The sequence below is a fragment of the Microcaecilia unicolor genome, chromosome 9 (genome assembly GCF_901765095.1).
Source record: "Microcaecilia unicolor chromosome 9, aMicUni1.1, whole genome shotgun sequence".
Taxonomy (NCBI): Eukaryota; Metazoa; Chordata; class Amphibia; order Gymnophiona; family Siphonopidae; genus Microcaecilia; species Microcaecilia unicolor.
The window spans coordinates 204,447,909-204,473,277 of NC_044039.1; the positions used below are offsets into that span (position 1 = coordinate 204,447,909).

The window sequence follows — 25,369 nt, forward strand, 5'->3', positions numbered from 1 at the left end:
TGCGAAAGATAGTTGTTTCGTCAATTGCTCTCAAGTCTGTGGGCAATTCATTCCATAATTGCGTGCTTATGTAAGAGAAGGTGGTGGAATGTATCAGCTTGTATTTTAGTCCTTTACAACTGGAGAAGTGTAGGTTGAGAAATTTGCGGGATGATCTTGTGGCATTTCTTGGAGGTAGGTCCACAAGATTTAGCATGTAGATTGGGGCGTCTGCGTGAATGATTTTGTGTACAATCGTGCAGATCTTGAAAGTAATGCGTTCCCTCAGTGGGAGCCAGTGGAGCTTCTCTCTTAAGGGTTTCGCACTTTCATATTTAGTTTTTCCAAATATGAGTCTGGCGGCAGTATTCTGGGCAGTTTGGAGTTTTTTGATAGTCTGTTCTTTGCAGCCCGCATATAGTGCGTTGCAATAGTCTAGATGACTTATTACCATTGACTGTACCAGGGTACAGAAGATGTATCTCGGGAAGAAAGGTTTTACTCTTTTAAGTTTCCACATGGAGTAGAACATCTTTTTCGTCGTGTTTTTCACGTGGGCATCGAGAGTAAGGTTTTGATCAATGGTTAAATCTCCAAGATTAAATCTACCCGGAGGAAATTTACCTGAATTTAACTGCAACTTTTGTCCTGCTAGGGTTTGCTGTGTTTTGCAGATAAATCCAGGTATGCAAACTGAGGGGGTGGGGGGGGGGGGGGGGGGGAGGTTTTAAGGTTTTACAAATCAGTGCTGGTTCTAATAAACTGACTTGGTATGAAACTATCTGGTTTATGAGAGTTGTAAAACTCTTTTGTCTAGTGTGTATTTGTCATTGAATCTACTTGTTAAAGGAATGTGCTATGGAATTGAGATTTTTCTTGTTTCAGCTCCTTAGACTTTTGGGAAAGGTATCTGCCTTTACTATTTCTAATTTGTATTTGATTTTGCATTTGAGTGGAGGTATCAATGTGATGCAGTTTTATTTGTTATAGTACTGCTTTATCCATAATCTTTCCCCAGTTTTTAAATCTGTTTTGCCAGTGTTGTGAGGGAATGGAGTTTTATATTGCCATTTGTCTCTAGCAGACTGATCTCGCCTGGAGCAGCAGATTTAAGGCAGTTCTTTGATCTCTGTCACACCACAAAAAAACAAATAGGTTACTGGAATAATTTAGAGGTAGGCAATCATAACAGTGATTGACTGTTGTAGAATTAATTTAATATAGTGTTAGACCTCGACCTTTAACCTTGCTTAAAAACCTGTACTATTTGCTTCAAGTTAAATTTTCTTTATGTGTGTAAGAGATGAATAGTGCAGTAGGAGCTGTTTTTCAATGCTGCTGTTCTACAAATGAAATGGTATCTTAAATTAAACCATTTGTCTGTTCTTTATAGATTTAAGATTATAGTTTGTGAATCAGTGACTTCATCTTGCTTTTAGTGACAGGAATAGATAACAGAAGATTGCCACACTGACCAAAGGTGAAATAGTGAGAATTTTATAAAGTGTTAAAATAGTTTGAAAACATGTTAATTCATAAACTAAAATAAAACTATATTGTTAAATGCTTTGCATTGCTAATTAGGATGCTCGTGTGCTTTAATTTTTTTAATTTGTTTTTCCATAAGTGAAGTGTGCCTATCTAATTACTTTTTTAAGCAAAACCTTGCTTGTAGCAGACCCTGTGTACAGCTGTTTACACAGAAAGCTACAATGATAAAGGTTTAAAGTTATGTTTTGAACTGTTTGGAGTAAAGCTATGAAGGATTTGGAAGAAGACATCCCTGGGAAAATTTATGTAGAAGGAATTACAAAAATCTATTAAGGTTGAGGGTTAAAGAGCTGTTCAAGCAAATGAGATGTGCTGAATGTGCATTACCTCACTATCATAAATGTGAATAGCAGGGTATACTGTTATTTGACATAGAGATCTTTAGAAAAGGAAATCATTGTAAGTCATTTGTTTCTTGAGCAATTTACAGCTCCAATATATAAGGTAAAATTATGTATCATACCTGATAATTTTCTTTCCATTAATCATAGCTGATCAATCCATAGACTGGTGGGTTGTGTCCATCTACCAGCAGGTGGAGATAGAGAGCAAACTTTTGCCTCCCTATATGTGGTCAAGTGCTGCCGGAAACTCCTCAGTATGTCGATATCAAAGCTCCATCCGCAGGACTCAGCACTTAGAGAATTACACCCACGAAGGGAAACTCTGCCAAGCTCACCACCGCCGAAACGGGGGAGGGGAATTAACCCAGCTCATCCCCACACAAGTGGGGGAGGGGAATCCGTCCAGCTCATCCCCGCGGAGCGGGGGAGGGACACCACACCCGCCGATGCGGGGGGATCTGGCTTATCCTGCAACCGCAACCGCGGGAGGAGCTGACTGACCCTAACACCGCCGAAGCGGGAGGGGTACAAAGCTGCCCTACAGCCGCACGAAGCGGGAGGGAGTGCCGGCAGAATTTAAATCTCAATCCAGCCCCGTAAAACGGAGGGGAGAGGAATGCAGCAGCTCACTGTAACACAAACTCGTCTCAACTCTTGAAGAATCCAAGTGAAAGAAGAACTTGAACACGAAGTCCTCCTGAAGTAACTGAAGGCTAAACTTGAACCTAAAATTCAACCAGAATATAAACAGTACAGATATCTGGGAGGGGCTATGGATTGATCAGCTATGATTAATGGAAAGAAAATTATCAGGTATGATACATAATTTTACCTTCCATATCATCAAGCTGATCAATCCATAGACTGGTGGGATGTACCGAAGCAGTACTCACCCAAGGCGGGACATAGAAATCCCTGACCGCAACACTGAAGCTCCAAACCGGGCCTCCGTCCGAGCAGCCACAGTCAAGCGGTAATGCCTGGCAAAGGTATGGGCCTTCCCCGCGGCCACATAAGCCGCTGCAATGGCTTCCTTGCCCATCTTGCCACTGTAGGCTTAGAATCCTGCAGACCCTTACGAGAACCTGTAAACAGGACAAACAGATGATCCGATTTCCGGAAATCATTGGTCACTTCCAAGTATCTGATGATGACTCGTCTCACATCCAGAAATTGAGAGCAGAGTATTCCTCTGGGTAGACCTCCCTACGAAAGGGAGGGAGACAGAGCTGCTGAATCACATGGAAGCGAAAAACAATCTTGGGCAGGAAGGAAGGCACTGTGCGAATAGTCACTCCTGCCTCAGTGAACTGCAGAAAAAGCTCTCGACATGAGAGTGCCTGGAGCTCGGAAACTCTTCTGGCTGAAGTGGTAGCCACCAAAAAGACTGCTTTCAATGTCAGGTCTTTCAGAGATGCCCTCGACAAGGGTTCAAAAGGCGGCTTCTGCAATGCTCTTAGCACCAGGTTGAGATTCCACGCAGGCACCACTGAGTGCAGAGGAGGGCGCAGGTGATTAACTCCCTTGAGAAAGCGCACCACATCTGGCTGCGAAGCCAGGGAAGCACCCTTCAGGCGGCCCCTGAAGCAAGCCAGAGCCGCTACCTGAACTTTCAGGGAACTGAGCGACAGGCCTTTGTCCAGACCTTCTTGCAGGAACGCCAACACTGAAGAAATTGGAGCAGTGAAGGGAGAAAGTGAGCCTGCTTCACACCACGCTGCAAAGATACGCCAAACCCTGGCGTAAGCAGTAGAAGTAGAGCGCTTCCTCGCTCTCAGCATAGTGGCGATGACCTTGTCTGCGAAGCCCTTCTTTCTCAGACGCTGCCGCTCAATAGCCAGGCCGTAAGACCAAAGGGGGAGGATCCTCCATCACCACGGGACCCTGATGTAACAGGCCCTGCTCCACTGGCAGCCGCAGAGGATCGCCGACTGAGAGCCTGATCAAGTCCGCATACCAGGGACGTCTGGGCCAATCCGGACCCACCAGGATTACCCTGCCGGGATGCTTTGCCACCCGGTCTAGCACCCTGCCCAACATGGGCCAGGGCGGGAACACATAGAGGAGCTCTTGTGTCGGCCACTGTTGGAGAAGAGCATCTACTCCCAGGGATCGAGGGTCCCGTCCTCTGCTGAAAAAGCGCGGCACTTGGCAATTGGCCGATGACGCCATCAGATCTAGGCTCGGCTGGCCCCAGCGCTTCGTGATGTCCAAGAACGCCTGAGCAGATAACTGCCACTCTCCGGGATCCACGGTATGGCGACTGAGAAAGTCCGCCTTGACATTCATGACTCCGGCAATGTGGGCCGCTGACAGCTGTTCCAGGTTCGCTTCCGCCCACTGGCATAGATTCATGGCCTCCTTGGCTAGAGGGGCACTCTTGGTACCTCCCTGGCGGTTGACATAGGCCACAGCCGTGGCATTGTCCGACAGGACCCGTACAGGCTTCAACACCAGTACCGGGATGAACTCCAACAACACCAACCGAATGGCTCTGAGTTCCAGTAGGTTGATAGACCACTTGCCTCTGCAGGAGACCAGAGCCCCTGCGCTGTCCTTCCCAAGCAGTGGGCTCCCCAGCCCATCAAAGAGGCGTCTGTCATGACGACAATCCACTCCGGGGTCACCAGAGGCATTCCTGCAGACAACTTGTCTGTCTGCGTCCACCAGCTCAGCGCCTTGCGCACTGCTGGGTCCAAGGGAAGGCGCACAGCATAATCCTCCGACATCGGAGTCCAGCGCAGCAGCAGAGATTGTTGTAGTGGTCTCATATGAGCCCTGGCCCAGGGCACTACTTCCATCGTGGCCGTCATAGAGCCCAACAGCTGCACGTAGTCCCAAGCCCGAATAGGAGAGGCTACTAGGAACTAGTCCACCTGAGCCTGAAACTTGACAATCCGATTGTCTGGCAGGAACACTCTGCCCACTTGGGTGTCGAATCGAACTCCCAGATACTCCAGGGACTGAGTCGGGCGCAGCTGGCTTTACTCCCAGTTGATGATCCACCCCAGGGAGCGCAAAAGAGCAACCACCCGGTTCACAGCTTTGCCGCACTCTGCATAAGAGGGGACTTGGATCAACCAGTCGTCCAGATAAGGATGGACTTGAACTCCTTCCTTCCTCAGGAAGGCCGCGAAGACCACCATTACTTTGGAGAAGGTCCGCGGAGCAGTAGCCAACCCGAACGGGAGGGCTCTGAACTGGAAGTGTCGGCCCATTACTGCAAAACGCAGAAAGCGTTGATGAGGAGGCCAGATGGGAATATGCAAGTACGCTTCCTTGATGTCCAAGGATGCCAGGAACTCTCCTGCCTTCACTGCCGCTATAACAGAGCGGAGGGTCTCCATGCGAAAGTGCCGAACTTTCAAGGCCCAATTGACCCCTTTGAGGTCGAGGATAGGCCGGACAGAACCTCCTTTCTTTGGTATCACAAAGAAAAATGAGTAACATCCCTTGCCAAGCTGATTTTCTGGCACCGGAACGACCGCCCCCAGGCGGATCAGATTGTTCAAGGTCTGCTGCACTACCACAGCTTTGACCGGAGACTTGCAGGGAGAGAGTACAAACCCGTCTTTTAAGGGTCGGCAGAACTCTAGCTTGTAGCCGTCTCTGATGACTTCCAGCGCCCAAGCGTCTGAAGTTATTGTGGTCCACTCGCCCATAAACGAGGACAGCCGTCCTCCAATCTGCACTGGGGCGTGGACCAAGGCCCCGTCATTGGGTACAAGACCATGGGGAGGACCGGAGGGAGCACCTCCGGGACGGCGGTCTCTGCGAAAGGAATGCTGCTTGGGGGAGAAGTTCCTCTTGAAGGAAGAGGGGGCAGAGGAGCCCGACCTGCCCGGGCGGTACCGACGGGCTTCCTGAAACCGTCCTCTGGAGGTACCAGGGCGAGTACTAGCCCGAGCCCTGACCTCTGGTAACTTCTTGCCCTTAGACGTGCCGAGATCGGTCCACGATTTTGTCCAGCTCGACCCCAAAGAGCAGCTTGCCTTTAAAAGGCAATCTAGCCAGGCGGGATTTAGAGGCGTGGTCAGCAGACCAATGTTTCAGCCAAAGCCACCGCCGCGCAGAGATTGTCTGAGCCATGCCTTTCGCTGAGGCCCTCAAGACATCATACAGCAAGTCTGCCAAATAGGCTAAGCCCGAGTCCAGGGCCGGCCAATCAGCCCTCAAGGAAAGATCCGAGGGGAAAGCCCGCTGCACCATAGTCAGGCACGCCCTGGCCACATAGGAGCCGCAAATTGAGGCCTGCAAACTTAAAGCAGCTGCCTCAAAGGACGACCTTAAGGCCGCCTCCAATCTTCTGTCTTGGGCGTCCTTTAGGGGCCGTGCCACCTTCCACCGGCAACGCCGTTTTCTTAGTCACCGCAGTGATTAAAGAATCCACGGTAGGCCACAGATAGGCCTCACGTTCACTTTCAGTCAAAGGATAGAGGCGGGACATAGCCCTAGCCACTTTAAGGCTCGCTTCCGGGACATCCCATTGAGCCGCAATTAAGGTGTGCATGGCATCATGCACGTGGAAGGTTCTATGCGGGCGCTTCGTCCCCAGCATAATGGCAGAGCCAACAGGGGCTGAGGGAGAGACGTCCTCCGGAGAGGAAATCTTCAAAGTGTCCATGGCCTGTACCAACAGGTTGGACAAATCCTCTGAGCTAAAAAGCCGCGCTGCAGAGGGGTCATCCGCTCCATCCGAGCGGGGATCCGTCTCCTCCAAGGAATCCGCAAAGGACCGTTGGGAGACCTCAGATACGCTGCCCTCATCTACATCGGAGGAGACAAAGTCCTCCAAGGCCTGGGAATCAACCCGAGGGCGTTTACCTCTGGGAACCTCAACCTCTTACCAGACGAGGGAGCAGGGGCAGCGTTTTGCATAAGGAAGGCCTGATGCAGCAGCAAAACAAACTCGGGGGAGAAACCCCCCAGACTGTGTACTTCCGCAGCCTGGGCAACAGCCCTAGACGCACCCTCAACCGGGCGCTCGCAAGAGCGGGGGAGAGACATGCTGCGCATCCAAAATGGCGTCCGGCGCGACACTCCGCGAAGGAGCCGCGCGGGAAGAACGGCGCTTAACTTTAGCCGCTTTTGTGCCGTCGCCCAAATTAAAGGGCGTTCATGGCATTAATTTCTCCAACCTCAAGGGCGGCCCAAGAAGAAGCCGTCCGAGCCGCGTGGCCGGCCAAGATGGCGGAGGCGAGGAGCGGGGGATGGGCGTTTATGGCGGGGAAAAACCGCCACGCCGGAGGAAGGACCGGGACATTCATCGGTCACGAAACTGTCACCCAACAAGGGCGAATCAGGCTTTAAGACCCCCGCATCCCCTCTAGAAGCGCTCAAGCGATCCGGGGAGCGACTCTTTGCGCCCTCGCCCTCCGACGCCATATGCCACGAGGAGAAGAATCGGGGAACCCCCTGCCCGCTATAAAAAGGTAAAAATTACCTGCTTGCCGCTCCGAGCTGTAACGACCTGGTGTCCCAGTGAGTAGCTGCAATAAACGTTTAAATAAACGTCGAAATAAACGCCTTTAAGGACGTTCAAAATTTTTTTTTTTTTTTTTAACGGAGCCAGCGGGAGGGGGGGAGAAAAGGAGGGACCTGGCACCACCAGGTTTGCACTTGCTCAAAAGAGCCCTCAACCCCAGGCACTCAACAAAACCTAAGAATTAGGCTTGGAGGCCTAGCCAGAGCTGCTGCTGTGTGTGACCACCACCTGCTGAGATAGAGAACATACTGAGGAGTTTCCCGGCAGCACATGACCACATATAGGGAGGCAAAAGTTTGCTCTCTATCTCCACCTGCTGGTAGATGGACACAACCCACCAGTCTATGGATTGATCAGCTTGATGATATGGAATGGGTAATCTGATGGCCAAGGGGTGAAGAAGGTTATAAACCATATGTAAGCAGTCATTAGTAAACTAACCTGTGCTCCTGTAATAACGAATCTGTTTTCTTTTGATCCTTTGTGTTCAAGAGACCAAATTCCCTATATAAGGAGCTGGCCTCTGTCCAGAAGTTAGAACATACTTTCTATCCTTAGACTTGGTAGGTCCTCATATATCCTATATATATTAATAAACAATTGTTATTATTTCTCTTTGGTGTTCACGGAAGAAAATCCTGGAGAAGGACCGCGGTCAGCTGCTGAGGGAACATCTAGGAATGGAGTAGATACTGTGCTGTTTACAGAAGAAAGAGTTCATAAATAGCTTGAGAATCTGAAGGTGGACAAAGCTATGGGGCCAGATGGGATACATCCCAGGATACTGAGGAAACTCAGAGAGGCCCTAGCGGGATCTCTTAAAGATTTATTTAATAGATCTTTAGAGACAGAAGAGGTTCAGCGAGATTGGAGACAAGCGGATGAGGTCCCGCTTCACAAAAGTGGAGACAGGAAAGAAGTGGGAAACTACAGACCAGTAAGCCTCATGTCGGTGGTAGGAAAAATAATGGAGTCACTGCTGAAAGAAAGGATAGTTAACTTTCTAGAAGCCAATGGGTTACAGGACCCGAGGCAACATGGCTTTGCCAAAGGAAAATCCTGCCAAACGAATCTTATTGACTTCTTTGACTGGGTGACCAAAGAACTGGATGAAGGATGTGCGCTAGATGTAAACTACTTGGATTTCAGCAAATCCTTTGATACTGTCCCCCACAGAAGACTCATGAATAAGCTGAAAGAGCTGAACTTAGGACCAAATTGGTGAACTGGATAAGAAACTGGTTGACCGACAGGTGGCAGAGGGTGGTGGTAAATGGAATTCGCTCGGAGGAAAGGAAGGTGAGCAGTAGAGTTCCTCAGGGGTCGGTGCTAGGGCCTTTCCTGTTTAATATATTAGTGGGAGATATTGCAGAAGGGTTGGAAGGAAAGGTTTGCCTTTCTGTGGATGACACAAAAATAGCCAATAGAGTGGATACCCTGGAGGCAGAAGAAACAATGAGAAGGGATCTCCGAACACTAGAAGAATAGTCGAGGGTCTGGCAGATAAAATTTAATAAACTAATCAAATTTCTGGGTAACCTATAAAAATCAGTTTCTAATATCACAACTGATAGACTGGTACAGAAACCACAATGAACAGAGTGTCAGTTTCTGGATAAACAATATTGCTCCTATATTTAGCATCATGATTAGGATGGAGGCAGGGTGTGCAATGATGTAAATATGGTGTTTATACACATTTTGAACCGCCAGGTCACTGTAATATACCGAAGAAAAACTGAGCACAAAACCAACATTATATATAAATATATTATATATTTTACACATTTATTTTTTATTTTCAAAAATTCTTTGTGATACACATATCTTCATTGTGGTTTCTGTACCAGTCTATCAGTTAAAATTTAATGCCAAGAAGTGTAGAGTGATGCAGTTGGGGTGCAGAAACCCAAAAGAGAGATACCGGATAGGAGGGGAGAGATTAGTAAGCTTGAGTCAGGAGAGACACCTTGGGGTGTTGGTGTCCGAGTGTCAGGGTTCTCGCGAAATGACTGAGTTAGTGAGCCCCTGGGCCACTGCCGTGGAGCGGCAGGAGAACCACCCAAACACAAGACAAGGCAGAACAGATGTACCGGCAAACCCAGGACTGGAACCACTGGACTGAGAACTGCAGCCGAGGCAACGCAAGCTGGAGCAAGCAGGACAGGAATCAGCCAAACTTCACCTGTGCTTGACCGCCGTTCCCCAGGGGTTGAGCCCCCAGGTGTGAACGGGCGGCCGGCAGGACTAAGAGACCGAAGAGGAAGTCAGAACTGCAGGGTTCAGCAGCCGGCCAGCAAACCATAGAACACTCCAGAAACCAAACCAGGGTCCCAGGACAGGCAGCGAGCAGAAGAATATTCCAGGAAGCCGACCAGGGTCAAAGGCAGGCAGCAAGCAGTAGAATACTCCAGAAACCAGACAGGGTCAAAGACAGGATAGAAGTAAGAGGGTAGTGTAGGGCTATTTCCCTGTGAGCCTCACTCTGCTGATCTCTGCCTGTGTATACAACTATGTCAAGATGGAGTCTGTGAACTAAGACCCTGCACTTCAGTGACCAAGCAGATTCAACCTTCTGTGTGTACCAGAGCTCTGCTTGTGGTAAATAACTGAAAAAACTCAAGGATATGCAGTGGGCTACCTGACCCTTGCACCTCCCTGATGAGCTACAGGGGGTAAGGCCATGGTGCCAGCGAGTCTGATGAGAGACAGGAATGCATACCACAATGTAACAACTGGAAGAAAAAAAGATTTTTTTTTCTTGCTCAGGGAAGGAGCTGGACAAGATCCTGATTGGTTGCTGTCTGGTCACCTGGGAATCAGGGGCCAGAGAGCGGGAGACCAGAAGGAGAAGTACAGAGAGAACACAGAGAGGAGAAGCAAGAAAAGAAGAAAGGGAGAATTTGTCTGGTTCTACTGGAAGAAGGGTAGCTGAAAAGAAGACCAGCGAGACCTGAAGTGGTCCACAACCTTGTGAACTGACCATCTGAAGAAAGTACCTGTTGGTTCAGCTCTACCGGCCAGAGAGACTGTAATCCTGCATGCTGCAGAGAATCTGTGTTGTTTCCTGAGACGGGGACTCGCTGTGGAAAACAGCTGGAGTCTAAAGGGAAAAACCTGTGTCCACTTCATCTGAGAGACCACCTAGAGTAGGCTCAGTGAGGATTGCAGAGATTTATTTCCTATAGTCGGGGATTAGCTAGTGGGTTCTTACCTCAGCAAAGGGCGGGTTAGTCAGAACTTGTGATCAGGAAGATGTGCTGCTAACTGTATTACTTCATGACCTAGTCAGTATTACTAATCAGGATTGTGTAATAACCTAGTAACCAGTTCCCAGGTGATTAATAAAGGCAACATACAAGGGACCTCACCAGGTACGGGTACTGCTTAGTTCAAAAAAACTCCCAAAACAGTCTGGAAGGCTGGAAGATCCGGACCGGAGTATCTTCTGCAACATGGGAAACAGCAAACAGTCAGTCCATAGCAGCCACCAGGTCTAACCACCAGGGGCAAGGTGAATGAGAGCATGAAACAGGGACACAACCGTGACACCGAGGATCTAAAGGTAAAGAAACAATGCGACAAGGTGACAGCCGTGGCCAGAAGGGTACTAGGCTGCATAGAAAGGGGTATAACCAGCAGAAGAAAGGAGGTGTTAATGCCTCTCTACAAGTTGTTGGTGAGGCCCCACTTGGAGTATTGTGTTCAGTTTTGGAGGCCATATCTTGTTAAAGATGTAAAAAGACTGGAAGCTGTGCAAAGAAAGCTGCAAAAATGGTATGGGATTTGCGTTGCAAACCACACGAGAAGAGACTTGTTGACCTGAACATGTATACCTTGGAGGAAAGGAGAAACAGGGATGATATGATACAGACGTTCAAATATTTGAAAGGTACTAATCCGCAAACAAACCTTTTCCGGAGATGGGAAGGCGGTGGAACTAGAGGACATGAATTGAGGTTGAAGGGGGGCAAACTCAGGAATAATGTCAGGAAGTATTTTTTCACAGAGAGCGTGGTGAGTATGTGGAATGCCTTCCCAAGGGAGGTGGTGGAGATGAAAACGGTAATGGAATTCAAATGTGCGTGGGATAAACACAAAGGTATCCTGTTTAGAAGGAATGAATCCATGGAATCTTAGCGGAGATTAAGTGGTGATGCCAGTAATTGGAAAGTAAAACCGATGCTGGTCAGACTTCTATGGTCTATGCCCTGATCGTGACTGAATAGGTATGGATGGGGCTGGAGTGTAAATGTTAAGGGCTTCGATGTTAGCTTCAGAATTTAGTACAAGAACAGTGCCCTGAAAATGGCAAGGACAAATCAAACTCGGGTATACATATAAAGTATCACATACCATGTAAAATGAGTTTATCTTGTTGGGCAGACTGAATGGACCATACAGGTCGTCATTTACTATGTTACTATGTTAAATTGAGCACAGGCTAGTGTTTTTTTATTTAAAGTTCTACACAATCATTTATGTAAAGAGATCTCTGGGCTTGTCTGTCCACATAAGGATTCGAAAACCATTTACTATTTGTCTGTGTAACAAAGACTTTGTGAAATATTGTAATAATCACATACTTCTACACAGATTAAGAAAAAAATATTGTATACCAAAGTTAAAATCACAGAAGACTGAGGCTGAGTCACCCAGACACCAATAACCTGCCAATGAAAAACTGAAATACCTAAAGAAAATATTTTTAAAAACTACAAAAATCTGTAATGGAATTTTATTACTGATACATACTTTGACCAACAGAATTGTTATCATTCTTGGGTACAACTAATGAGGGGAGATAATAGGTTAAACTGTGCAGTAATATAGGTATGTACATATAGACAAAAATTACAGTCAGTCAGAATCTCCTGTAGTTCTGCCCATTTTATAATTAGTGCTATAAGAAACTACATGTTACCGTAACATACCACTACCGGGGGGGGGGGGTGGGGGGGGGGGGGGGGGGGGGGGGGGGGGGATAGTAATGTGATCTTTATAAGTGCTTTCAAAACAATCACAATCATTCTAAAGATAAATCAAAAGCATATATGAGAATTAAGTATAATTATGCCTTTACCTTACCTGTATCTCTGTGCTCCAGGTTCTGCAGTATTATTTGTAGGAATGAGTGACAGTAAGAGTGAATTGACACCAGCTCCTCTTGGAGAATAGTCAAAAATGAATATGCAGCTGTTATTTGCATCTCAACCCCTGCAACATGTAGGACCTCCTATTTAGAGAAGAAACATGAATAGGGTATTTCGTCCTATAATAAACCAAAAGCATAATAAAAAGAGAGAAATGTTGCATTCTAAATCAATTTCATGATTCAAAAGAATTAAAAACAAAAAGCATGCTAGAAGATTTAAGTATTTAACTAATATTTTAAATTTCTTAAGTACAGTACAGTTTCTTGCACCTCATGATGAAAATATTTGGACTACATTCAATTTAAAGGTTGATAAAAGTTAAATAAATACTCACAAACGTGAAATCTGGTCCTACCTGATATTTTCCTTTCCTTTAGTCCTGCTAGACAAGTCCAGACTGATGGGATATGTCACTCTAACCAGCAGATGAAGGCAGGGAATCTGAACTGTTTCAATTATATTTCTAATGTAGGGAGTAGCGCAGCCTGGAATTTGTTGATATGCTAATGCCAAAGCCAACAATAACAAGAAAAATCTCTCTTTCTCTCCCTCTCTAACCAGGTAACACCTCCGCAGACTCCCGAGTATTAGAAAAAAATCAATATATGAAACATGGAGGAGCAGACTGACACTGAAGCCATCGCAAATTCTGCAGTCTTCTTGGATGGGTCCTGGACTGGTCCAGCAAGACACAAGGAAAGGAAATTATCAGGAGGGACCAAATTTCATCTTCTTTTTCATCCTATTAGACCAGTTCAGCCTGTTGAAATGTATCAAAGCTTTATCCCTCAGGGCAGAAGACAAGGCCCCCTGCAAGACCACACTGCCAAAGGCACCATCACCTTGGCTTGAACATCAATCTTGTAATGCTTGACAACAAATGCAGCAATGACAAATGCAGATGTGCTAAGCGCTTGAGCCTCCAGTCAGGAAGTCACTTGAGCTCTAATCGAATGAGCCCTCAAACCTAGTAGAACCTCTCTTTGGCTGAAGATAAAAGCTGCTTCTATCATTGCTTTGATCCACTGAGCGAGTGAACATATTGAGGCTGCCTCACCTTTGTGTGGCCTGTGAACCAAAAAGAAGAGCATATTAGACTTCCAAATAGGAGTCATCACCTTCAGGTAACACAGGAGCACTCTACAAACATCTAGCTTATGAAACATCTAGGTAGAATCTGCCTATGCCTTCACAATGAATGCTGAAGTGAAACCACTTAATTCACCTGAAAGGGAGAAGGAACCACTTCAGGAAGGAAGGAAGGATGATATGAATGAAAAACAGAATCTGCTGAAAAGGGCAGATATGGATCCCTACAAGAAAGTGCCTGCAGGTCATAGAGCCTTCTGGCTGAGCACATGGCAATTACGAAAACCATTTTTAGGGATAGATCTTTGAGAGACATTTGCTTTAAAGGCTCAAAGGGCAGATTAGCCAGAGACTGAAGGACCAATTTGAGGTTTCAAGAGGGACGACCCCCTCCCCATAATGGCGGCCAAATGTGTGTCAGCACCTTCAAAGACTACCCACATTTGTCTGAGCCACAAGGGAAAGACCATTAATCCTGCCTCTGAAACACTAAAGGGACACCACCTGGACCTTAAGGGAATTGAGAGACAAGCCCTGGTCTAGATCCCATTGCAAGAACATCAGAATTTAGGATGTCTGCATGCCAAAGAGACAGGCACTGCCCCTCACATCAGTGACATATGCCAAGGAAGTAGAAGACATGTGTGCCTGCAGCAATGTTGGAGGATGAGTACCCTCTATGTTTCAGAATACTAGAGCCTGTTGACAATGAATTGGAAACCTTGATGATAAGCAAATCAGATCTGCACACTACAGGTACTGGGGCCAGTCTGACACCACCAGGATCACTAGGATGGAATGTTTTACTACCTGTCTGATAAAGGGCCTTGGAGGAAACACATACAAGGGTTCCTGTGCTAGCCAAAGTTAGAGAAGTACATCAAGCCTCACCAAGTCCAGCTCTTTCCTGCAGCTGAAGAAATGTGGACACTTCATGTTTCAGCATGAAGCTATAAGATCAAAGAAAGATAGACCTCACCAACCCCCCCCCCCCCCCCCCCCCCCCCCAGAAGTTGAAAAGCTGGGGGGATCAACTTCCACTTTCCTGGATCCAGAGTGTGTCTGCTCAGTTAGCTGCTTGCAAAATGTGGATCGCAGACATCACTTCTAGCTGGCACTCTGGTCAGCTGCAAATCCAGCTGACTTCCAGCACCACTGCTGCGCTTTTTGTCCTGCCCTGCTTGTTGATATACTCTACAGCTGTTGGCTTTCCCTTGCAGGAGAGGGTGGAAATGTTGGGGAGCTAAGCGAATGGCTCTTGCTGCCAAATACTTGATACTCAAAGCCACTTCCTGTGGGAAGCAAGACCCCTTTATGACCTGGCCTAGACAGTGAGTTCCCCCAGCCTCACATCAGTGATTAGGACCACCCAGGCCAGAGGAATCCAGGGAAACCCCCTTGAGAAGGAGCAACCCACTATGCCAGCTACCTCTGCAAACCTCTGCCAAGAAGTAGTCTGATCTCAAATTCCTGAGACCTGGAGGACCAGTGGAGGACAATGCTTACTGTAGTTGTCTCATTAGGTAGTCCCACACCTGAGGAGCCTTCCGGGCACAGAACAAGTTCTTTTCGGCCCGAAGCTTAGGCATCTGGCCCTGGTCAAATATACTAGCCCTCATTTGGGGTTGAAGAGCATTACCCATCCCAGTTGCTCCAGCAGAAGAGATCAACTGGGAAGTTGCTTCTCTTTCCAATACATGCTGACCTGAATCAGCCATTTTTCCAAGTACAGATTACCCAAATTCCCTGCTTGTTCAGAAACATGGCATGACCACCGTGACCTAGGAAAAGATTTTTGGAACAGTCGCTAGATCAAAGGGCAGTGTGCAAAACTGGAAATGCTACACAGAGCACAGAACCACAGAAAGCATTTGAGCTCAGCTCAGATGGCAATATGGAAATAGGTCTCCAAGAGATCCAGAGACATAAAAGTCCAGGATAGTTTGAAAGAAGTCTCCCTTCTTAGGCATGTCAAAATAGATGGAATAATGGGCCCCTACTTTGCTCCTGCCTAGGGATGGGTTTTACTGCTCCAAACAGTAGCAACTGCTGCAGTGTGGACTAACTGTTCTTGCTTTGAGAGGGGACTAGCAAGGGGAAGTGAAGAAACCTATCCAAATCCTCTCATGGGAGGGGGTAAAACCTGCCCATGAGCTTAGTGCCTCAACTTGGATCCCATGTGGAGCCTCCTACACAGCAAGCACCATCTGCAAGAAGGACCAATGGAGCAAAAAGGCCTTGGAAGATCTACACAGACCCTCCAAAATGGGGTCTCCATCCATAGGCTCTTTCTGCCCTGTTGTGAAAATATGGAAGCCAAGGAGATCTAGTCAATCAAAGAGGAGAGCTCCTCCTTGCAAAACAGCCTGACTACTGGCGAATCTTCATCTTCCTCGGATGTTTTGGGATACATCCCCAAGAGTAGCGTGACTTTTGGGCGCTGCTGTTTTGGTGCCACTGTTTTGGCATTGCTGTTTGGAAGCAAATAACCTTTGGGTGCCACAACTTGGGAGCAAATAATTTTTGGGTGCCCAAATAGTGGCAACCAAGTGTCACCTCTCAACTTCTTCCCCCCTCCTCAGCACTGGCCTCTAGTCAGGAGTAAGTGGGAGGCATCAGTTAGCAGACTGGTTCTTCGGGACCTTCCCTCAGACAGCGGTCCTCGGAGCGGAAGGAGTAGGCAGGAAGCGCCGGCAGCACTGGTTCTTTGGGACCATCCCTCAGGTGGTGGTACTCAAGGCAATCTGTGCTGCGTCAGGTGTTGTCTGTGAGGGAAGATGGGGCTCTTTTTTTGTCCTCCCTCACAAGCACCACCTGGGGCAGCAGAGTTTGCCCTTCTGCTCCAAGGACTGCTACCTGAGGGAACCAGCACTCCCTGCCTATTCCTTCCACCCCAAAGACTGCCACCTGAGGGAAAGGCAGGACAAATGGCTTCTGCCAAGCTACCTAATGCGGCTGGGGGTTTGGGAGGGGTTTGTGGTTTTCACCAGGTGGGCTGTACTGGAAGAGGTACTTAAGCTGGGCTGACTCAGTGGCACATCGGTTTGGCCTGGTTGGTTGGCTTTTGGCTTGAGTTCGTTTTAAAGGCAGTCTGTGGCACAATGAAACCCAGGGGCTAGGTTACGGAGTAGAGCAGAAAATGGCCCTTGCCGATAAGGGTGCAGGGCGCAGTCAGCACAGGGAAGGCTGTGGTAGCCTTGCTGCATGGAGGGGAATTGGACAGGAGAATTTCCATGCTGAATGGGTTTGGTTTCTAGTGAGCTAAGCCCCAGCCCAGAAACTGCAAAAAGAACGAACCGTGTTTCTCTGCTTTTCTGACAACTTCACTGATTTCTGATAAGTTTTATAATACAATTCAAAGCTCTCATTCTTACCTATAAAACGCTTCACTCAAGAACTCCTGCATTGCTAATTCCTTATATACCTTCTCGTATTCATTTTCTTAATTTCTTAATGATCATCGACTTGCACTCCCTAGTCCATCCCAAGTGAAATGAGAATCCACTAGGAATTTTGCATTTCATTTTCTTTCACCTAGATTACTGAAACTCACTTATTTAACACTGCCTTTAGCCCCTAGAAGTAGAGCTTCGGTGATCTTCTATAATTGTGAATAAGATAATGTTCTAAACTATGTGCTGTGTACTTGATTTTACTGTTTACTTATTATGTTATTTTATAAATGAGGGTGCTACAGCTCTGATCTGCCCTTTTAACAAACTGTGTCCTTTTCCAATCTATTTTAAATTGTTTAGTGCGCTGTGCATCACTTCGACTTGTTTTGTAACCTGAAGCAGTTTATCAAATTCTCAAATAAACCATAAACCTAGCGCTGCCCCCAGACCTGTCCAACCTGAGGGTGCTGGAGCTCAACCCTGCCCAACTCCCTCAGCCTCCTGGGCTGCCACCTCCACCGCCTAGCCAAGCTTGACATCAGCCACAACCGGCTGCAGGCACTGTGGCAGCTGAAGGAGCTGGAGCTCAGCCATGCCCAACTAACTCAGACTTCTGAGCTGGCTGAGGGCCCTCAAACTGGACCACAGCAAGCTGCCCACCTTCCCCCAGCCACTGCTGCAGCTATTCACTCTACAGGAGCACACCCTTTCCAGCGCTAAAAATGCCGGAAGCATCTAACAGGTGTGGTGGTGAAATGGCAGTGCCACAATGCATGTGCCAAAAGGGCAGTCTCTAAAAGTCCTGCTTCGATCCCCCCACCCAGAGGGAAACCCCTTCATTCCCTTCCTCTTCGCCTGAAAAGCCCTCTAGTGAGGATAGAGGTGAGATCAGGGCCTACTCAAGAGTCCAAGCTTGCTTGGCCATCCTGGATGGATCTCTAGCCAGACCCTGGGTTCCCAGGCTACCTGCCACCTCTAGTGGAGCTCCTGCCAGGCCACCAGGGGTCAAATCCCAAAACTATTCCAGAACCCTCAAAATACAGTCTATGAGGGTCTGAGAAACTGGTATCCCAAGTCCCCAGTGGGCTCATCTCAGCACCTCCCAGATTCCCTCTCTCCAGGAGGGGGAAGGACCACTGTACCGACAAACTTGTCTATCCCTGCAGGTCCCTGGGCCAAACAGGATTTTGTCTATTCAACAGCAATGTCTGTCATTCTCATAAAACACAGGTCCACCACAGCCAATGCAGAAGAGGCAGGAGTAAACCTTGCAAATACTGGTTCCTAGCCCTTGCAGCACAATGGGATGATATTGTGACCTCTCCTTCACAACTGGGCAAGGTTGCCAGATGGGCGGCCTTCCGTGACCCGCTGCGGTAAATGTTTGCCCGCTGTGGGTTGCGGTTTTTTTGGGCGGCTTTTATTTGGCCGGGCGGGTTGGGTTTTTTTCGCCATCTGCAGTTTTTCGCCCCACGGGGGGCATGGTTAGTGACATTGGGGGTGTGGTTAGTGACGTGGGGGGGCTGATGGCGGAGGCGGGGCTGATGATGGCAGAGGCAGGGTTGATGACTGCGTGGGCGGGGGTGTGAAATTTTGGGCGGGTTTCAACTGGTTTAATCTGGCAACACTGCAACTGGGGCAGTAGAAGCCAGGGAGTGCATGCAGCCCTGCATGAGAGAAAACTCAAGCCACTGACAAAAATGCAGACACTCCTCCCCCCAAGGCCTTTAGCAGTAATTAAGCTAAGTAACTCACCACCAGCCTTCAGCTCAGACCTGCCCTATTGCACCAGCTGCCTGCCTGCTTAAAAATACCAATTAGCATTAAAATACCAGACAGCTTTTCTCTGTTCCTCTTTTTTTTTATATATAATCTTGATCAGGCATATAGCTGGCAGGAAACAAAAGAAATCCCGCTTCCTTTTTGTTTTTCTAAGTGATCTGTTGTGGGGGGTGGGGGTGGAAAGAACCTGGAAGTGGAGGCCAACTTTCCCTAATCTGTATGGGACCCATGCTGGCTTGTCTCAGAAGCTGAGACCTTGGGCTAAAGCTTGGGGCCAAGGAGCATCAGATCCCTCCAAGCTCAACCAAGGAAAGGTTCATGGACCAATCCCACAGAGCAAAACCCTAGGCTGCGGGCTGCATCCTGGGGAGAGAGGCCTACTCAGATGAAGGAACGGAAAACCTGCTGCAGTAGTCCAACCTGCACCATCTGTTGGAGGCAGAGAAATACTGACAAGTTCCAGGCTGCACCACATCCTATATAAGTGATGCCACTGAAGCAGTTCAGTTTCTCTGCGTTCATCTGCTAGTAAGTGACATAACCCATCAGTCTGGACTAAACAAACAAGATGAAAAGGAATGTTCAATGTTTTACTTTAAAACTAAATAGAACACCAATATATGTTACAAAATGTAATTTCCTTATAATTGCATCATACTAAAGACTCTGACTGTTCCATCATACATTCTATACAAGAAAGTAGATAGAATACTAACACATCTGGGTATATACATGCAGTGCATAGCTGGATTATTGTCATTTGTATGCATATGCGTTCACATACGTGGATAAATGACTAGAATACCATCATTTACGTATCTGCCACCTAACTTTAAGAAGCTCCTTACAGAATTACCTCCCTAACAATTTATTTAAAAAAAGCACCTATGTTTGGGCACCTAGAAGCGTCTATTTGAAGCCTATTCCATAAAGAAAACTAGAATTCTATAAGAGTTTTATAGAATTCTAGTATACTTGGGTACAAAGAAGCATATGTGTTTAGGCACGAGAACTTACCCCAATCAAAGAATTGGTGTAGATGCTCACGTCTAGATCATAACTTACAGCGTTCTACAAGTTACACACATATTTGTGTTCTCTTCCCTCTGAGAACACCCACCTGCAAAGTGCATGCTATCAAAATATGAACAAACTTACAAAAAAGTACGTAGCCAGATTGTTATTTATGCACGTATATGTTCACACATAGACACCAACATTTTAAAACGATTGAAGGTGCCAAATACAAGTCAAATTACCTCTCCAAGGACACAATGAAGGAGCTTGTTCAATACTGGGGGTGCTCAGCACCCACAGACACCCACAGAGCTGGCATCTAGACGTAAAATGACCAGAATACAGGCATTACACACGTACTTGCCATCTAGATCCACAAGGCTCCTTATAGAATTATCTCCATAGTGCATAAAATTTATCACTACTCTTACTGGCATTTTAACATTTTATAAGAGCCTACTTAAGTGCATAAAAAAAGCTGTTCTACACACTCAGCTCCACTATAAAATTATCCCCAATGAGGGCCTCTCCCAAAACCTATGTACCCAGGTAAATAGGCTATTGGAAATTTTTCCACAATACCAGGCTGTATTGTATTGCTTGACTGCAATTATTCTCTTGCCCTTGATGAACATCTAATCTGCCTAATGGTTAAGACCAGTCTACAATCACTTTTTTTGTTCTATATACAATATAACAATTTAAAAACCTGCTAAAAAGGTGAAATTATTTCATACCTCTCAATGTCCTTTCGTTAAGTCCTGTCATATCAATCTAAACAGGCAGGTTTTGTCCCTTCTGCACCAAAACATGGAGGTGGAGAAAACAAAATTATTCTAGTGACATCACCAGTGTAAGGGCCTGGTGCTAGTTGGAATTCTCCAGTATGCTATTGTCAAAGTAGACATAGGTCACACCATAAAAGGATTCAAGTACCCCATCAAAAGCTACTGCAGTGCAACAACTAATACTTTCTTATCTTACCATTCTCCAATCATTCCTTTTTCCTATTTTTTTAACTGCATCAAGTAAGCAAGCTAAACCCAAGAGAAAACCCTCACCCCAAGTCTTCCAGAGTGAGACCAAAATTGGCATGGTAGGACTCAAGAAAAGGAAATTAAAGTGGGAAATACCCAAGCCATACTTATTGTGAGGGGGGAAGACAAGTTCCCCTGAATCTCTGTTCTTCCAAATGAAGAATCTCACCTGGCAACCTCATCCAGCTTATAATGCTTCACAAATGAATGCAATGAAGACCATGCCACCTCCTGACAAATATCCTCTGGAGAAAGTGCCCAGGCCTCTCCCTGGATGTTGCTTGTGCCTGCATAGAGTGAGCCTTCAACTCTCTCAGTACTGGTTTCCCCTCATATAACGTAGGCTCCCCTGATGGCAGCCTTAATCCAGCATGCAATGAAGGATCTGGAAGCCGCCACTCATTTGCACGGGCCTGCATCAAGACAAAAGGTGATCTGAGTACAGAAGTTTTAGTGCAGAAGGACCCCATGAACATCCAGCTTAAGGAGTTTCTTAGAAGACCCTGACCGATTTGGGCAAAAAAAGGCTGGTAACACCACTACCTGATTAACATGAAACAGGGACATCACCTTCTGTAAGAAGGATGACAGTGCAAAGGGTCACAATCTCTCTAGAAAAAAAACACACAAAAAGGATCATGGCATAACAGAGCCTGCAGCTCTGAGACCCACCTGGCAGACACAATGGCCACCAAGCTTTTTTTAATGGCTTGAATGGCAGGCCTGAGAAGAAACTGAGCACAAACTTCAGATCCTACTGAAGCAGGACCAGCCTCTTGGTGGGGTGTGGGAGGGGGAGAGGAGGTTCACAGTTCTCAAAATAAGCATGACATCCGAGTGTGCTGTAAGTGGCACCCCAGCACATTATTGCAAAAACTTGCAAGCACTGCTATCTGGGAGCCAAGGGCCAGCCCCTGATCTAGACCCCTCTGCAGAAAGTCCAGAGTATCTGGGATCATAGCCCACTTCAGGTCAAGCCCCTGATCAACATACAAATCCTCAAATAGTCTCCAAACCTGGGCATAAGCTCAGGAGGTCAACCCCTTCTTAAGTCTGAAGTGAGTGGAGACAACCGCTGCCAAATTACTCCGACAAAGCGTTGCCCAGGGTCAAGTCAGAAGGGATCCAGGTCCTCCATTTCTACTGGACCCTGGCAAATAAGTCCCTTAGCCTGCAGAAAGGGCAATGGGGCCACTTCAAGCCATTTGATATCCATGTACTAATTGGGTGCGAGAACTACTAGGACTATGTTAGTGGTAATCCTGTGCAATACTACCTGATCAGTACTGATCAGGTGAGGTTGAGATGATGTAAAGAGGCTCCATCCATGGCCAGGGCTGAACCACAGCATCTGTTCCCACCGCCCCACTGTCACTCCTTCAAACTGACAAACTTCACATTTGGCATTGACTCATGCATGATACCATGAAGTGAAAAGCCAGCTCAACCCAGAAAGCAGTTATCAGCTGGAAGGCCTGTGACGATAGCTCTCATTCCCCCAGGTCCAGGGTTTCCCTTCTGAGGAATCCATTTGTGCAGTTTGTTCCTACAATGTGCATCACCAAGACGGCAGCAAGAGTGCTCTCTGCTCTGGCTCAGATTCAGGTCACTTCTAGAGCCACTGCCGTACTCCAGATCCCTCCTTGTCTGTTGCTGTATGTCACAGCTGTCACAATGTCCAATATCACCCGGAACTCTTGTCCCTTGATAAGGAGCAGGAATTCCAGGACAGCCAGTCAGATAAATGGCTCTCATCTCCAGGTGGCTGATGGGCTATGTGGCTTCCTCTCATCTCCAGCAGCCCTGCTCTTGGCAAATTTTGCAATAGGCAATCGCACCCCTGCAAATTCACACTGGTGGTGACCACTACTCTCTCGGGGGGGGGGGGGAGTGGTTCCAAAGGAAACTCACTGAGAAGATGGCAGAGATGATCCCACCAATCCAGGCTTCGCTGTTACTTGAAAGAGCAGAGAGGGCCTGACCCTGAGATCCTGGGTCTGGTGAGCCCACCAAGACAGTAGATCCTACTGCAAGGGATATGTGCCCTCACAAAGGGCACCACCTCCAGTGTCACTGCTAGCAGCTAAAGTTAATCCCAGACATGGAGGGGGGGGGGGGCTGGCTGCATGCAGAGCACACTCTTCTGTGTCTGTAGCTTCTGCAAAAAAATTATCTTAAAAAGCAGCAGCACCCAAGGATGCTGTTTTTTTTAGATAAGTTTTTTTTCTTTTTGTATTTGAAGTCCTGTTGAGCTAACTGTTTTCTGAAATTGCTGCCAAGTATTGATATAAGATGATATTTAATAAATAATTAAGTTTTTGAAGGAAGGTTTTTTTTTTTTTTGAGCCGATGACTGGAATAAGGAGAGCACAAAACCAACAGTGCCCCCATGAGTATTCTGATGCTTTTGCCTTCCTATATTTTTGCAGTTTACAGCTAACGATATCTTGCTTACCTAAAACTATTTGATAGTTTGGAGTGAGTATTTTATTTTCTTCTTTTTTTTTTTTTAGCATTGCCAACCTAAAGGAGACAGCTTGAAAAGTGCTGCCCCAAGACACAGGTGCTGAGAGAACACTTATAAGGGGCCTAGACTACAATACAGAAATCAGCCTCTGCTAAATCGAGAGAGGTCAGTACTCCCCTAGTCTCACTGACAGAATCACTGACCTACGCATTTCTATCCAAAAAATGCAGCACTCTTAAGGAGGCATTGAACCATTTCAGGTCCAGGATAGGCCTGAAGGTGCTCCCTTTTATAGGGGGCCACAAAATAGATAAAAGAAATGTTCCTGGTTTTGTTCCTGCTGCAGCTGCAACAAATACTCCAAGGTGGCCCTGACTGCCACCCTCTTGGCATCTGATGCACAAGACAATATCATAAGGGTGTCTGAAATCAGCACTCCAAATCTAGGATGAACCCCTGTCTCACCATCTGGAGGAACCATTGGCAAGGGGTGATGTTGACCCACTCGTAGTGGAAAAGAGGCAGTCTTTTCCTTACCTGCAAAACCAAGGGGCCTGTGTGACCTTAACTGGGGCTCCTTGGAGGGGCTGGGATGAGACTAGAGACCCACAGTATTCTCACCACTTGAAAGGCCCCCTGCCTCTAGCCCCGATTCCCTCTGCAGCAGGACTCGCAATTGCCTATTCAAGCAGAACCAACCACTAGCCTTGGAATGCTGCTTGTTCCCCAAAGAATGGGATGCCAACCAAGGCAAACCCTCTGCATGGCGCTAGGGTCTTGGCTCTCCAAGATCCTTGACCAGCTTCTCAAGGTCTTCCTCAAACAAAAAGTGGCCTTTAAATAATAATTTTACTTAGGTAAGCCTTGGGGGCCATGTCAGCCACCCAATGGCAGAATCAGAACCACCTTTGGGCCATCATTTCTGAAGCTATCACCCATGAAGAAATACAAACACACTGTAACATGCATCTGCCAAAAAGGCAACTACCAGCTCCAAGTGCACCACCTCTTGTGAGTCCAGGAATTGCTGAATCCTGCGCACCAGGGTGTAGAGCACGTATCTGCCACGACAATTATTTGTACCAGTGAGACTGTGGCCGCAAATTTCTGCTTGAGCATCTGCTCCACCTTTCTCTCTTGTGCGTATTTCAGATGGGATAGTGGTCTTAGTCATGACAAGTGCATCCATGTTTGGCTACCACAATATTCCCTCATAGACATCGCTGGGGAACGGGTACAGCCTGCCCAGGAGCCTCACACTCTAGAGCAATGCCTCTAGAGCCTGTCACTCCGTCACCTCTAGAGCCTGTCACTCCGTCATGACCATCTGGGACAAGAGCCTTGGAATGCTTTAGTTGAACCCTGCAATCCCTCCAAGATGGGATCCACAGCCCAGGGCTCCACTCTGTCCCCAGGAGAGAGAAGCAAGGCCAAGGTCACTGAATCAATCAGATGACCCCATTCTTCATGTTGAAAGCAAAGTTATTCACCTATAACAGATGTTCTCCAAGGACAGTGGGGCAAACATTGCCACATAAGGGTGATGTCATCTGACAGAAACCAGCATAGGAATTTCTCAGTTACTTTCCAGAAGCAATTAGAAAGTCACACCACGTATACATGCGTGACTTTCCACCCCCGCCACCGTATTGGACCAGCCAGTCTATTAGAAAGCTACCAGAATATAACTACATCCTAAAGTCATGGGAAATTACATCAAACGGCTGCTGTTCCTTCCAAAACTGAAGCTGCTTGAGACAAAATGGATGACGCAGGGAGCAGTTCCATTTCAGGCTTTGTCTCTCCCTCTGAGTTTCTCAATGAGACCAGTACTTGAAATCAGGAATTCCTCATCGCACTTAGGATAGAAGGAGCTGGCAGCAGTGCTAAGCTGGTAGCTTTCACAAGAACTGAACTATCTGCCCCTCCTCCCCCCCACCCACCATTGGGGAGGCGCGATTTGGCACTACTATGCCTGCTGCCTGCTCCAGGATCCCTCTGCAGCACTAGGCTTTCCCCATCTCAAAGGTCTGCCTACTCACCTCCACAGCCACCCTTAGTTCCAGC

The 25,369-nt window shown here is 47.2% G+C and overlaps 1 protein-coding gene across 2 annotated transcripts in view; it reads right to left on the reverse strand.

The window, feature by feature from the left end:
- PPP4R4 (protein phosphatase 4 regulatory subunit 4) overlaps positions 1 to 25,369 on the reverse strand; it is a gene marked incomplete in the record, with an annotated part of 442,181 nt that overhangs the window by 271,467 nt on the left and 145,345 nt on the right. For both annotated transcript variants that reach the window (XM_030214960.1, XM_030214959.1), the window contains 1 exon segment: positions 12,448 to 12,595. In XM_030214960.1, coding sequence (XP_030070820.1) covers positions 12,448 to 12,595 — 148 coding nt within the window.